Source organism: Mastigoproctus giganteus, chromosome 12 (genome assembly GCF_048544385.1).
Source record: "Mastigoproctus giganteus isolate SK-2022 chromosome 12, ASM4854438v1, whole genome shotgun sequence".
Taxonomy (NCBI): domain Eukaryota; kingdom Metazoa; phylum Arthropoda; class Arachnida; order Uropygi; family Thelyphonidae; genus Mastigoproctus; species Mastigoproctus giganteus.
This window is the reverse complement of record NC_143586.1, coordinates 100,408,851-100,424,854: the sequence shown is the minus strand read 5'-3', so window position 1 is coordinate 100,424,854 and position 16,004 is coordinate 100,408,851. Positions and strand designations below refer to the sequence as shown.

The following is a 16,004-nucleotide window of genomic DNA, read 5'->3' as shown; positions in this document are numbered from 1 at the left end:
TCCAAAGCAAGTGCCGTTGGACCAGATGGCATCCATTATGAAATGATTAAACATCTTTCACCAAAATCCATGGATTGTCTGCTCCTTCTGTATAACAGAATCTTTACTGAAGGGCAGTTTCCGGACTCCTGGCGAAAGGCAATCGTTCTTGCCTTTCCTAAGCCAGGAAAGGATCCAAAAGTCACCACCAATTATCGTCCTATTGCTCTGACTAGCTGTCTGTGCAAAATCCTGGAGAGAATGGTTAATTCTCGTTTAATTTGGTATCTCGAAACAAATGACGTTCTCTCCAACATCCAGTGCGGCTTCCAAAGGAACCGGTCCACTTTGGACCATCTTATTAGATTGGAAGCATCCATCCGGGATGCTTTCCTAAAACGCGAACACTTGGTGTCGGTGTTCTTTCACATGGAGAAAGCGTATGACACAACTTGGAGATTTGGCATCTTAAAAGATCTGCATAGCCTTGGCCTTAGGGGGCAACTCCCCATTTTTATTAAAAACTTTTTAGCCAATCGATCTTTCCAAGTTTGTGTGGGATCCTCACTCTCTCGTTCCTTCAGCTAAGAGGAGGGAGGACCACAAGGATCAGTATTAAGTGTCACGCTTTTTGCCATCAAAGTCAATTCCATCACAGAACAACTTCCTCCAACTGTAAACTGTGCCCTCTATGTTGATGACTTTAGCATATTTTGTCAGTCATGCAACATGAGGGTTATTGAAAGACAACTGCAGAAAGCTATTGATCGCCTCAACTCCTGGGCTCTTGCTAATGGCTTCAGGTTCTCGCCGGAGAAGACCGTTTTCGTACACTTTTGTCTTAAGCGTAATCTTCATCCTGAACCTGAATTAAAGCTCGGACAAAATGCAATTCCAGTAGCAGCAGACACAAAATTCTTGGAACTCGTATTCGATAAAAAGCTGAGCTTTCTGGATCACATCCGTCAACTCTGCACAAAGTGCACAAGAGGGCTGAATATTCTGCGCTCTCTTTCCTCAACATCTTGGGTTGCGGATCGATGCACCCTACTACGCATCTATCGTGCACTTGTACGATCCAGACTGGATTACAGGTCCTGGTATACAATTCGGCCAGAGACAGTGTACTTCGATGGCTGGATCCTGTCCATCATCAGGCTCTCCGTATCGCTACTGGAGCATTTCGAACATCTCCTGTCCAGAGCTTATACGTCGAAGCAAACGAACCACCGTTATCACTTCGACGTAAGCAGTTGTCTCTAAAGTACGCCTTAAAACTGAAATCCCTGCCAGACCATCCTACGTGGCCATTTGTTTTTGAGCCACGAAGGGAAAATTTGTACAACACCCGTAAGACTGCCAATCGTCCTTTTGGTATTCGTCTCCAAGAGCTACTCAAAGAACTTAATATTAAGGTAGACAAGGTTGCCCAAACACCAAAGCAACCCCTTCCACCCTGGCATGCTCGTGTTCCAACATGTGACTTGTCCCTCAGAAATTGGGGAAAGTCGGACACTCCATCGTCTGTCTACCTGCAGCTTTATTCAGCACACCGAGCTGAACATTCTGACTTCGCGCCAGTTTACACAGACGGCTCGAAGTCGGAATCATATGTGGGATCTGCTGCTGTCTTTACAGACAGCACTACATCGGAGCAGATTCCCTCTGAATGCAGTATATTTACTGCAGAGCTGCATGCTATAGAGTTAGCCTTGGATCACATTAGTGAATGCCAATACCAACGGTTCATTTTATACTCCGATTCTCTCAGCGTGTTACAGGCTTTAATATCTGTAAGATATAATCCTCATCCAGTTCTGCCGACCGGGCTAGCTGAGTGGGTAAAATACCTGCCTGGCAACCCAAAGGTCGCGGGTTCGATTCCCGCCTCGGGCTGGATCAAAGTACTGCAAAAACCTTGGGAGGTGCAATATGGCCACAGAAGCCGATGCGCCAACAACTACCAAATCAAAAAAAAAAAAAAAAAATCATCCAGTTCTGTCTAGTATTCAGCAGAAGATTCACTTCCTCCTCGGACGTGAATATGATATCCGCTTCTGCTGGATTCCCAGCCACATTGGGATTAGGGGAAATGATTTGGCTGACGCCGCAGCCAAATCAGCAATTCCCAATAATAACCGCTGCCTGTCAGTCCCCTATACAGACTACAGGCAAATAATACACAAAAAGATATATTCCCAATGGCAGGATTCGTGGAATAGACAGACTGCGAATAAATTATATCGTATAAAGCCTGTTATTGAACCGTGGCAGTCTTGTCTGCGCAGGAATCGTAAGGAGGAAGTTGTTCTTGCCCGGACCCGCATAGGACACAGTCATTTAACTCATTCGTTTTTGTTTAGGGCTGATGACCCTCCTATATGTGAGTCGTGTGGCACAATTTTAACAATCAGACACCTTTTAATTGACTGTCCAGGTTTTAGCAGCACCCGTTTTACCGCTTTTAATTATCTGACTGAGCCTTATACACTCAGTCAGATTTTATCCGACAATGACAATGTGTCTGCGATTTTTAGCTTTTTGAAAGCAATAAAGGTTTTTAATCGTATTTAAAATTTATATGTTGTTGTTATCTCTTTTATTGATTTATCTTTTTTATATATTTATTTTTAGATCTGGACATGGTGGCCTAATTAATTAGGTCACTGAGATGTTAAATTTTTACCTGGTCTTGATGCATTATAGCCCTAGCTGCTAATGCGCCAATAAAATCGAAATCAAATCAAATCAAATCAAATCCTGTGAGACCAGTGCATTCTGCCTTTTAGAGCCATTTTTGTGGAATGGTGATGCATTGGTATTTCTCCAATCCAAGGGAATAACTTCTGAGTCTAGTGATGACCTCATAATATACCTTGGTGATTCAATGTGCCCCCTTGTCACCTCCCTCAATATTGCTGGGTATGTGCTATCAACTACAGCAACCTTATTTGCCTTTAGACTCAACATTTTTCTAATAAATTATCTGAAATTTCAGTATTACTAATTTCATGCTTTCTAGGCTTCACCATAAAGTGACTTCCTTCTGTAATTAATGATGCAAAGTACCTGTTCAGTTCATATGCAACATCAGCAGGGTTATCTATAACTTCAGTGCATTCATTATGCAAGCCTCAATCAGACTAACTCTTTTCTTCTTTATTCACATACAAAAAAGTGCATAGTCTCCATTCTTTGCTCTCTCTCTCTTAGCCAGTCATTTCTCATAATCTGCATTTGCCAACCAAAGTTTTTTTGTGGCATTGTTACAGATCAGTTTGTGGTTGTTACACACTTCAGTACTTTTTATTGCTCCCTAAATTTTCCAAGCCATCTTTTTCTGTGCTATTAAACTGGCTAGGCATTATTCTTTCATCTTGGAATCTCCTTGTGCTATATTTTCTTAATGGTATTTATGCTTTCAAGGCATCTGTGACTATACCTTTAAAATTATAACATAATTCTAATATATTTAGGGAAATAGCTCACCTCTATCAAGATAGGGAAGCTATCTTGATAGAGGCCATGCAGTAATTAGTTACTTAAGTTGTCATAATCTCCTTTCCTGAAATTTAAACCCATTCCTTTGCCTTTAACAACTGCTCTCTCTCTCTCTCTCTCTCTCTCTCTCATATCATCCAGTTTTCCAATTTATAACTCCACGATGATCTTTGTGTTTACTGTATTGCAATATATATCCTTGGGATAAAAGAAGAGATTTTATAGCAAGACCATTTGTTTGTATAGAGAATGCAATAAGCATGCCTTCATTACACTACTGTTACTTCTTCAAATGCATGCCAGTGTTAAGCATTTTCTGCTTCACATTTTTTAGTACCAAGTTTTAGCAACAATAATATAGAGTAAGAGAGAGAGCGGCATTAATGGAAGTCATAGTGGATAGGAAAGCATTTAGCTTAACTTGAAATTGATTATGGATTTCTTAGTTTTCTACAGTTGTTTAATAATGCTACTTGCAGCGTTTAAGCTGTTAACAGTAAATTTATTGTTAAAGGAAAGTAAATCTAATGAATAAGAGGTTTGTTGTTTTAATTAGGTATTGCTATTATTTAAATGAGCTATTTAAAATGGAACAAGGATTTTTCAATATTTGACCAAAAGAAAAGTGGAAAACAAGAATACAACATAGTTCTCTTAGTCTTCACTTAGAAACAAAGATTGAAGCAAGAGAGGATTTGGTATTTTTTATTAACAAAAAAAATTAAATTAGTTCGGAGAGAAGTTCTTGATGGGGGAAAATTGGCCTATTTAACGAAGAAAGTTTACACTGTTTTTAAATTACATTTGAATATAGCTAAAAAAAAAAACAAAACATGATTTATCTTCAGAACTAATTTTGCTTGAGAATTGATTAAAAATGTTAAAGAGAAGCATGATATTTGTTCTTTATAAAAGTAATATTCAGATACACAGTCCTACTTAAGCAATAATTTAGGTCATTGCATGTCAAAAGTTAACTGTAAATTTGAATTGTTGTCTCTCATTTCCAGGATTTATTGAATTCTGATGCTGTTAAACAAGTATTACAGACAAAACTCTATAAATGTGGTACCTGCCTATTAAGGGGAACCCAACTGGCAAATTACTCTGAACAGTTTGCTGAAATTGAAAAGTTGAACTTTCAGTGGTTAGCTGGGCAGTCATTAGACAAAGAACTTGAAACCTGTGATTGTTTATACATAAAAAAACTGTTCAGTGTATCTGCAGTATACTTCTTGGCAGTGTTTGTGTTTTAGCTTAATAATTGTTATTTAGATCTTGCATAACATCTAGTAAATATAGTAGTTTCCAACAGGTAAACAGATAATTTGGTACTTTAGCAACTTTTATATGCATTTGTTGCATTGTTATTGCAGATAAAAATATCTTAATACTGCCAATACATATATAATTTTGAAAAATGTTCTTGAAAGAAAGGCAGTCTCAGTAGAGGAGTCAGTGAAAAATATCTTATGGAATTAAATGGGGGGGGGGGGAAAAAAAGAAAAAAAAAAAGCACACGATTTCTGTCCATGCATGTGGGCATAAAATTAAATTCAGTCTGTTGTTAGCTAACCCCTTAATGGATTATCCCAAGATATCTCGTTTTTAGGTTTAAAAGTTATTTGGAACATACACGAAATATCTCGGGATATAATAATACCCGAAGCAAACAATAATATCTCCAAATTTAGGACTGAACATATTTTCTCTGGCATTTATCTGGCTAATTTTGCATTAGGCAGGTAAATCCCGGTTTTTCTCAGGATTTTCTTACACCTGGCAGCAAACGACTGGTTTATTTATACTTATATTGTACGGCAACGTCAGAACAGTATTGCACGTTCCTGTGCCACCAGTAAGCAAAATATAATTTGCTGTCCTAAATGCAGAATACTGAACCCACAAAAATAATTCACAAAAACAATATTGAAAAATATTTCAGCACCTTCTTGAACTTCCGCCCGTAAGCAATGCTTACCTCGCCTGTCCACTTGTGGCGACCGTGTGTCAGAATGTAGTTAGTTCGCGATTACTGCTTGTGGTGGGAGGTTACTGCTTGTGCATTCCACTTGATTTTTAAATTTATTTATATAATGAGTAATGAGGACGTTTTTCTGTGCCTTTCTTTTAGCTGAAGCGCTAATTTATCAAAATAATTTGTATAATTTGCTCACTTTTTGACGTACCCGAGATAACTCTGGACAGCCCAAATGGGTTAATTACTCCCATGTATTTTCTACTAAAAAATTAATAAATGACACAAAAAATTATACAATGAGTATTCGCATGATGCATACTTTTAATCTGTAAAATAAAAAAAGTCGATCCCTTAAGGCACATTTTCCAGAAAAAATGTTCCAGGAAGGGGTTAATAAAAGTGAAGTGCATTATTTCCAGTATTATTAGCCTGAAGGCAAATAGGCCTGTGGTACTGGATTCCATGGTTACAGAGTAACAGTACAGCATATTCAGTGACACAATTTTTAATAACTAAGTATGGAGCTTTTAGGGTAAACAAACCCCTTCTTCAGCAAAAGACATATAGCAAATACTAACAAAATATAGTCATTAGAGATAGAATTGAAATAAATAAATACCAAGTGAGTTGCATGTGCTCTAATGCACACATGACTATGTGATTGATCATTATTCACTAGATTGGCATTTATTGTTGGTGCACAGACAAGTGTGGGTTTGCTACCAGTGCTTGTCGAGTTTCAAGACTATTGATTCCAAGATAGGGTGTAGCCTTGCAAAAGTTCAGCAAAAGATGTATACAAAATATAGATGTTAGAGATAGAATTGAAATACCCAGTGAGTTTCATGTGCTCTAATGCACACACATGGCTGTGTGATTGAACATTATTCACTAGATTGGCATTTATTGTTGGTTCAAGCATTTCAAGGCTTTTCGACAGCACGATATGTTCAACGATACAGCAGCCAACCGGGCTAGCCGAGTGGGTAAAGTACACCCAAAGGTCGCAGGTTCGATTCCCGCCTCGGACTTGGATCAAAGTACTGCAAAAACCTTGGGAGGTGCAATATGGCCACAGAAGCCGATGCGCCAACAACTACCAAATCAAAAAAAAAAAAAAAATCAATCAACGATACATCATGCTGTCCAAAAGCCATGAATTGTTGCAAGGGTACGAGGCTACACCCTATCTTGGAATTAACAGTCTTGAAACTCGACAAGTGCTGGCAGCAAAACCACACTCGTCCGTGCACCAACAATAAATGCCAATCTAGTGAATAATGTTCAATCACACAGCCATGTGTGCATTAGAGCACATGCAACTCACTTGGTATTTATTTTATTTCAATTCTATCTCTAACATCTATATTTTGTATATATCTTTTGCTGAAAAAGGGTTTGTTTACCCTGAAAGCTCCATACTTTGTTATTAAAATTTTGTCACCGGATATGTTGTATTGTTACTCTTTAATTATTAGCCTGCTTGGTTTCTTAAAAAAACTTACATTTTTAGTTTACCTGCAAGAGTTTTAAATGCTTAAATTATATATATATATATATATATATATATATAAAATTATTTTTATGTGTAGAATATAGTAAGTATACATATAAGTATCGAATTTAACTAATGCTACTAATGAAAATACGGTGTACCCTGGGAGCATTTTTTGGATCTAGACATTAAGTTAAAAAATGGTATAGCCTCCATCAATTTGTACAACAAACATGAAGCATTCAACTTTAGCATAGTAAACTTTACACAATGGAATTCCAATACAGTCGGTCCTCGTATAACACGTGTTTACATTACACGAATTCGGTCATACACGATTTATAAATAGGGAAACGATATCTTATATAACACGAACCGAATTCGCTTATGCACGATTCGCCTTTGTGTTTACAAGAAATGGCAGTCGAACGCGGAATCACCCCAACCGAACGCAATGATAGGAATGAAGAAGATTCTGAAAATGTATTTGTGTTTTATATCAGTGAAGGGGAAACACATTTCGCCATAATAACGTGAAAACCAACACAATTCCAGCTATCGATATAATCGCAAATGCAATTAGATGGAGTTTACTACCAGTTTATAACAGATTCCACTAGCAGAAACGAAACTGGAAATTGTTTTATGGTAGTAACCCCTGCTACCATAAATGTGCTTTAGTAAAATGTGGGGTGTTAATAGTGTATCTCGGCCTTTACGGTATTGTTTATTCAGTTGCTATACGCGCGCAGCTTTGTTTATGTGTATCAAGCGTGCCTCCTCGTTTTGTAATTGCGCTTTATTCCCTAAAAATTAGTAAAATACTTAAAAGGTATGAAAAGGAAGCGTCCTGGCGAAGACACTGCAGATTCAGAGAGAGAGAGAGAAAGAAGCAATATCGATAAACAGAGGCGGACTGGGTCAAAAATTCTTACCCGGGAAAATTTATAGTGGTCTCATACTACGGTTTATGGCCAAAATCACACCGGCCTCCGGCCCACCGGGATTTCCTGGGTAAGGCTTATAGCCAGTCCGCCTCTGTCGATAGAGAAAAAAATAGGAAATTGTGAAACGCTTTGAGCAAAATGAAAGACCATGTGATATTGCACGTGCTACAGACCTAAATGAGGCAATGCTGAGAATTACAAAGAATGCGGAGAAAATAAAAACAACTTTCATAGCGGGAACAACTCAAAGTGTAATTAAAATCCATTAGATTAAGACACAAGAATTGGAAGGGATGGAACGGCTGTCATCTGTTTGGATATAAAAAATCAAACAAAAAACAAGTTTGCTTACGATAGAAGCAAAAGCATTAGCAATATTTTATTACGCAATAGTCATTACGTATTATAAAATACGTAAGTATTTTATTACGACTATTTTATTTAATATAATAATTTTTTTATGAATAACATACGTATTTTATTCGTAAAAAATACTTTTTTAGTATTAAAAAATACTAAAAATACTTTATTATAATATAATAAATAATAAAAAATATTTATTATTTATTATATTATAATAAAAATATATATTATATTTTTTATTAGGTATTTTAATCGTTATAAAATACGTAAGTATTTTATAACGATTAAAATTACCCGATTATTTATTGTGTTTGGTAATGTTTTGGTTCCAAATGTGTGTTCAATCTTGGGTGGTCGGCACCTAACCCCACTTTTCCCATAGAGCCTGTTGTTTATATTGCACGATTTTGCATTGCACGAGGTTTTCTAGGAACACAACTATCGTGCTATACGAGGACAGACTGTATTTCCAAACAGGTACATGCTAATGTTATCCTAGTACAATGCATCAGAATAGCAACCATATGCAGTGACAAAACAACAGCTATTGATAACATCAGAATATTATACAGTAAGCTGACCAAAAATCTTTTTCCTATTGCATATCTGCGCCATCATATCAATAAAGCCCTTAACATATTAAGGCACAAGAACCTAATAGATATTAATATAAACAGCATTATTGACTTATAATTATTCCCATACGCATCAAGTATGTATATAGTGTAAATACAATACACTAGGCCTCTTTGGTGTCTTACAGTCCGGAAAACTCGTACCCACCGATTGGCCTAACACAGTGTATTTATCTTGTAATTATTTTTAAGCCTATCTTGATTTATTTATTTATTTAATCGTTAATTGTGATTTGATTGTAACTTAAATGTACACAATTACACTTTTAACACAACTGACTTAAATACATGATGCACTAACTCTCGGACATTCATTCAGGGTCCTAACTATAGGAACGAGTTTGCAACCCCGAATTACCCTAGCCCAACTACATATTTCTAATTTAATCATCTTTTTACTTTACTAGATTCTACATTTTATGCTCTGTGCGCCATTAGTTTACCAAACGCTATACCAGAGCACTATTTTTCTTACTATACCCAATCTATTTTTTCGCCTTAACAAAGTTTAGCTGCCTTCTACTGCTACTTTGTCAGCTATTATATTTCTTAGCTATGTTTCTTAGCTATCCTGGGTGTTTGAGCATCATGTACTTAATCTTAGCCTAGCGCAGCTCCACCGCCTACGTAAATTCATTACATAATATACAGACACCAAAATTCGTCTAACGCTAGGCGCCGCTAGCGTATCTACGCATATATACACGGGTTAGCCTCCGGCACAGTCTTTTCTGTCAACACGACCAGTAGTGGTAAGTCCTTGTCATTCGGTCACTCCTTTCCTTAGTCTTCGCCTATTTCACTTTCATAGCGGTCTACTTACTTCTGTAAGGTCATCCATGTTCTGTATATAATACTTTAGTAACACATAATAGTTTTGCATAACTTGATTTTAATTATTTATTCAAAATTTGTATTCAAAATTCACCTACGTAAATTCATTACATAATATACAGACACCAAAATTCGTCTAACGCTAGGCGCCGCTAGCGTATCTACGCATATATACACGGGTTAGCCTCCGGCACAGTCTTTTCTGTCAACACGACCAGTAGTGGTAAGTCCTTGTCATTCGGTCACTCCTTTCCTTAGTCTTCGCCTATTTCACTTTCATAGCGGTCTACTTACTTCTGTAAGGTCATCCATGTTCTGTATATAATACTTTAGTAACACATAATAGTTTTGCATAACTTGATTTTAATTATTTATTCAAAATTTGTATTCAAAATTCCTTTTAGATTTTACCACGTGGTTTCTTACACGTGCTCTTTGACATACAGAACATGTCAGAAACAGAAGTAAGAGTATTGCTGTTCTTTTTCATAATTTTGGTGGATGACCTCTGAAGAAGACACAAAAATTATGAAAGATACTGCAATGCTATTTCTACCTTGGTCGTTGTTTTTTCAAAATTTGCATTTTGGTTCTTTTCATTTTATATTGTTACACTTATTTTCTTTTCCTTTCTTCCACCCTTTGTTCAACACATATATCGCTCCCAGGGTACACCGTATTTTCATTAGTAGCATTAGTTAAATTCGATACTTATATGTATACTTACTATATTCTACACATAAAAATAATTTTATGTATATATTATGGTTGTAGGGTACATTTGCGCTTGCAGTGTCCCTGATCCATAATTCATATTATCGCAATTCTAATCCATCTAAATCTTAATTTTCTTCCCCCACATTTATTTTTATTTTTATTATTCGTAATTATATATATATATATATATATATATATACATAATACATACAGGGTGTCTCAAAAATATTGGTACAAACATTTAGGGGAGGTAAGTAACATCTAAAGGAATGTGAATCGCATAGGAACCCATAACCGGAAACGTCACGAAGAAGTAGTAGCAGCGGCACAAGAAGCAGAAATGACACGAGACAGTAATTAGTAGCAAACATTTATTTGACATAATATTAACAATGGAGTACGAGATGGATGCATTTCATGATGTTACAAGAGATGCTCGAAGATTCCACCATGAGACGCAATGCATGCGTGACACCAATGCAACATGGATTGGCGGACACGGTCGAACACACCTGGAGTTTCTTTGACAGTAGCAGCAGCGCAGACGAGTCTCGCCATGAGATCCATTTCCGTCTTCACAGGCGATTCATGCACGATATATTTGAGGACCCCCCCCCCACAGAAAGAAATCAAGGCTCGATAAATCAGGTGAGCGTGGGGCCAGGCAATGGGTCCACCACGGCCAATCCATTGATGCTCAAAATGCCTGTTCAAATGGTCACAAACACACCTTCCATAATGGGCAGGCGCCCTGTCATGTTGAAACCAAATGTTGCATCTCACATTTGCTGGAACATCGTCAAGTAACCCTGGTAGAACTTGTTCAAGAAAGATCCGATATTTAGCGGAGTTCATGCGGGATGGTAACAGGTATGGGCTGACTAAGCAGTCACCAGCCATACCTGCCCACACATTTATTGCGAAGCGATGTTGTGCCGTATGGGGACGCACACCGTGTGGGTCGTGAGTGCACACACGAGCATTGTGCTGATTGAATAAGCCTTCCCGAGAGAAATAAGCCTTATCCGTGAACAAAACATAGGCTGGAAAATTCAAGTCTTGAACACTTTCTTGGAGAAACCACTGTGCAAAAGCCACACGTGCAGGATGATCTTGGGGGGAGCAGTAACGGAGCCCTCTGGAGATGAAAGGGGTGTAAGGAATCGTCGTGCCAGACACGCTGTGCACTGCAACGAGACACTCCTAAGGCAGGGGCAACGACACATGCGCTGGTAGTAGGATTATTCTGGACGGCATTCAACACACTTTCTTCCATAGCGGGAGTTTGCATCGAACTTGGTCTGCCCGCACTACTCCTGTTACCTCTAAATGACCCATAATCGCACAAATTTTGATGCACACGTGCAAACAAACGGTGGTCCGGTACAGGTCTGTATGGGAAGCGTTCTCCATAAATTTGTTGAGCGGCTCGTCCATTGCCCTCTGCTAATCCATACAATGGGTGCATGTCTGCCAGCTCACATATATCAATGCATGCTTTTCGTGCGGCAACTACTGCTTGAATGAGTAAACCAGAAATTTTCCCTCTCATGAACTGTTGAACAGCGCCATGTACCAACTTACGGTGAAGTTTCTGGTTATGGGTTCCTATGCGATTCACATTCCTTTAGATGTTAGCTACCTTCCCTAAACATTTGTACCAATATTTTTGAGACACCCTGTATATGTATATAATCATGCCATTGGATATTGCCATGCTACTGGCAATATCCTATTTTAATTTAGCGTGTGTGTGTGTGTGTGTGTGTGTGTGTGTGTGTGTGTGTGTGTGTGTGTGTGTGTGTGTGTGTGTTTATTTATTTTTAAAATTTTTTTCTTCTTTTCAGGCTTATTTTGGCAATGACAATTGGGTTCGATATTTCTTGCATTCAGGTCATCTGACCATTGCTGGGTGCAAAATGTCAAAATCACTAAAAAACTTCATCACAGTTAAAGAAGCTCTACAGAAACATTCGGCTCGTCAGTTACGATTTGCCTTTTTATTGCATTCCTGGAAAGATACATTAGATTACAGTGAAAATACAATGGAAATTGCCATCCAGTATGAAAAATTTGCAAATGTAAGAATATTTACTGAAACACTTTCTTTCTTTCTTTCTTTTTTTTCATACATTAAATGAAATTATTTATAATAGAATTAAAATAATGAAATAAAATTTCTGGTTGAACTTCAATGGATGCATAAGGTCAGATAAGTTTCAAGATATGGAATATATTTATTTCAGGATGGAGAATTCAATCGTCTTTTGTTTAAATTTTTGTCAAGTTTTATTAAATTGGACTGTTAACAGAAGTTATAAACAGTTCAACTGTAACTCTAGTGGCAGCCATCTTGTTTCAAGATTGTGGCAGTTCAAAGAAGTGTCTAATGTGATGATTTAACTGACAGGTCCCCCTCCCCCCCCTCAAAAAAATATTTTGGTTTGGATCAGACTATAGGCACACTAACGATGGCTATTAGTTATGCACCCAGATTTCTGAGTGGATAACTAAACTTAATTTCAAATTTTTTAGATTTACTACATGTTACCTTTTCTTTTCAGTCTGTTATAGTAATGTGAAGGGACAGAGATATTCTTAACTTTTCTGTTTTTTCACTTAATAAATGCTGACTACATACAGTACAGTGTGTCAGTCAGGCCATCGTCAGTGTGCCTATAGTCTGATCCAACCTTCAAATGTACTTGTCACAGTTTGAAGCCAGTTCTGTGTTTCTTTCTTCCTCATTGGGATGTATTTTTAACTGGGATATTGAAGTTGGTTAATTTTTTTCAATTTCCTAGTGTACCTTTGTTTTTAATGTGTACAGTAAGTTGATTTTATGGTAAAACAGTTTTCATTTGTTTGAATTTGAATATTGCTTGTAATAGAATTTATTCATTTTATTTATAAATTTGGAGCTAAAATCTGAATTAAAAATTTGTATGATATAGATATGGACGTTATTTGTGATTGGCTCAGTTTTGTCATAATTACAGGCGTTCTTGTATTTTATTTCACTTATATTGTTTCCTTTTTTTTTTTTTTTCTCATTTTGTTTATTGTGATGATTGTGTTGAAAATTTTCATACTTTCAACAGCCAAATATTAAAAACTGTTAAATGTTAATGTGCTGTTTTCATTTTTTATTTTAGGAATTTTTTCTAAATGTCAAAAACATCATACACACTAGCATTTCAAAGGGGGTTCAAGCATACCATAAGTGGACAGAAGCAGAAGTATTCTTAAATGACAAGTGAGTATTAATGAATAAATTCTGCCCTTTTATTTATTTATCAAATAAATAAAAGAGCAAATTTACTTTGAAGTTGAATTTCAAACAGCACAAAAGTTATTAGTAGCAACAATTAGTTTTTTAACAATGGATCTGAAGAATATTACATTGAAAATTATGTTGTTCTTCCTCACTCATTAGTAGTTAATGGCAGAAATCAAGTACTCAAGAAATCAATTAAGTAATTATCTCCCATTATACTTCCAATTTTTTACCATGGGTGGATTTATGGTCAAAGCTTGCTTTTATTCCTTTGTCCTATTGCAAGGTTCATCCATCTTTAAGCAGGTCTTTTAATACTCTTTCCATCTATTCTGATTACATCTTACCTGGATGCAGTTATTCCTGAAAAAAATCTCAGGTAAGAGATTTCCTGACTTAAAATATAATATTTCTTAATATCTTATATATTTCATTTATTATTCTAGTTTTATCTGATTAAAATGCAAAACATTGATTTAAATTCAAAATGAGGACAAGAGAAAATTACAATAAGTTAGCATTTGTCTGATGTTTCGAATATTAGCGGGTCTTGATCACACAAGTTGTCTGTCCAGCATGTCTAGTAAAGTTTAAAGATAACAGGATTCCCATAATGTTTTTTATACAGTGCCTAATTTATATGTGTATTCAGATGTATATGACAATCATATGGTTGTTAGGTCTGTACTGTACCTGTAACATTGGAAAGGGGGAGGCCATCACATGCAAGATCTTGCTTTTGGTTGTATAAAAACATAGCTGTCACTTTTCTGGCCATCGTTGAGACCTGTCTAAGTTATCCAAATGAATGCTTGGCGCTGACCATTAACTACCCTTCCAATCTTCACATTATCTATGAATTTGACATCTTGCTCTCAGTCCCTTTGTCAATGTCATATATGAAAATCAGAAGCAACTGTATTCCCAGAACATATCCTTGGGGGGGGGGCTCCACCTCTAACATTAAACTAATCTGAAGGATACCCATTAATCATTACCCTCTGCCTTCTGCAGCTACTTCAGGGATTAAGTCAAATGCAATCTTCAGGGATTAAGTAAAATGCCTTGCTAAGATTCAAATAAACAATCTCAAAATTATTTCTGCACCAGCTCAGGAGTAACTCTATCAAAATAGCTAACCAGGTTAGTTGAATATTGGTTTCCGCTTGACAAAATCAGATTGTTTCTCCTTCAGAATTCTATTTCTAGTTAGGTAAACAGAAAAAAAAATGTTAATATTAGTCCTGAATATCTCTAAGTTTTAATTGGTAGAAAATATGCCTCAACAGTCATTATAAAGACTGGAAATAGAAAAAAATGAATAAAAATTGGGGCAGGGGCAGAAAATAGTTTAGTGACTTTGGAAATGGTGGGTTAGCATTAGCATTAGCAAAGCCACATGATGCAAGAAAGCAAGCTTATATAGCATCAGCCAAAAAAACACCCTTATTTCACCCATCCACTCGGTCCAAATGTTTGTCAAGTTCTGCCTTGAATCTATTTAAGCTATCAACTTCTACAACGACAGATGGAAGTTTGTTCCAGCAATCAACCACCCGCTGGCTAAAGGCAAACTTCTGCATATCTATCCTGCAACCGTCTTTCCTCAATTTGAATTTATGCCCTCTCAGGTGATTTTTCTGAGCAAGAGGAAGAATCCAATCAGCATTGAGCATGCTCAAACCATTCAAGGTTTTATACACCTCAATCAAATCACCTTGCAGATGCCTAGTTTCCAGGCACTGTAATTTGCAAAACTTAAGCCTTTCTTCATAAGAGCAACCCTTTGTTCCATTCACTAATCTTGTTGCCCTTCTCTGTACTCGTTTTTTTTTTTTTTTTTTTGGTAGTTGTTGGTGCATAGGCTTCTGTGGCCATAATGCACCTCCCAAGGTTTTTGTAGTACTTTGATCCAAGCCCGAGGCGGGAATCGAACCCGCGACCTTTGGGTTGCCAGGCAGGCACTTTACCCACCTGGCTAGTCCTGTCGGCTTCTCTGTACTCTTTCCAACAGCTCTACATCCTTCTTGAAATGAGGCCTCCAGACCTGTATACAGTACTCTAGGTGTGGCCTGACCATTGCCTTATACAAGGGAATAATCACCTCCTTATCCCTACTAGAAAAATTCCTATATATCATCGACAATACACCATGAGCCACTCTTGCACCCATCTACACTGCTCAGAAAACTTCATATCTGCCTGCACAACCACCCCCAGGTCCCTTTCATTCTCTACCACTGTCAGTGTAGTACCACAGAGTTGATACGTTGCT

At 37.0% G+C, this 16,004-nt stretch overlaps 1 protein-coding gene across 2 annotated transcripts in view; it reads left to right on the top strand.

Moving 5' to 3' along the window:
* CysRS (cysteine--tRNA ligase, cytoplasmic) overlaps positions 1 to 16,004 on the top strand; it is a 340,710-nt gene that overhangs the window by 180,284 nt on the left and 144,422 nt on the right. For both annotated transcript variants that reach the window (XM_090386775.1, XM_090386776.1), the window contains 2 exons: positions 12,300 to 12,533; positions 13,608 to 13,708. In XM_090386775.1, the coding sequence (XP_090242901.1) occupies positions 12,300 to 12,533; positions 13,608 to 13,708 (335 nt within the window). The remainder of the gene's footprint in view (positions 1 to 12,299; positions 12,534 to 13,607; positions 13,709 to 16,004) is intronic.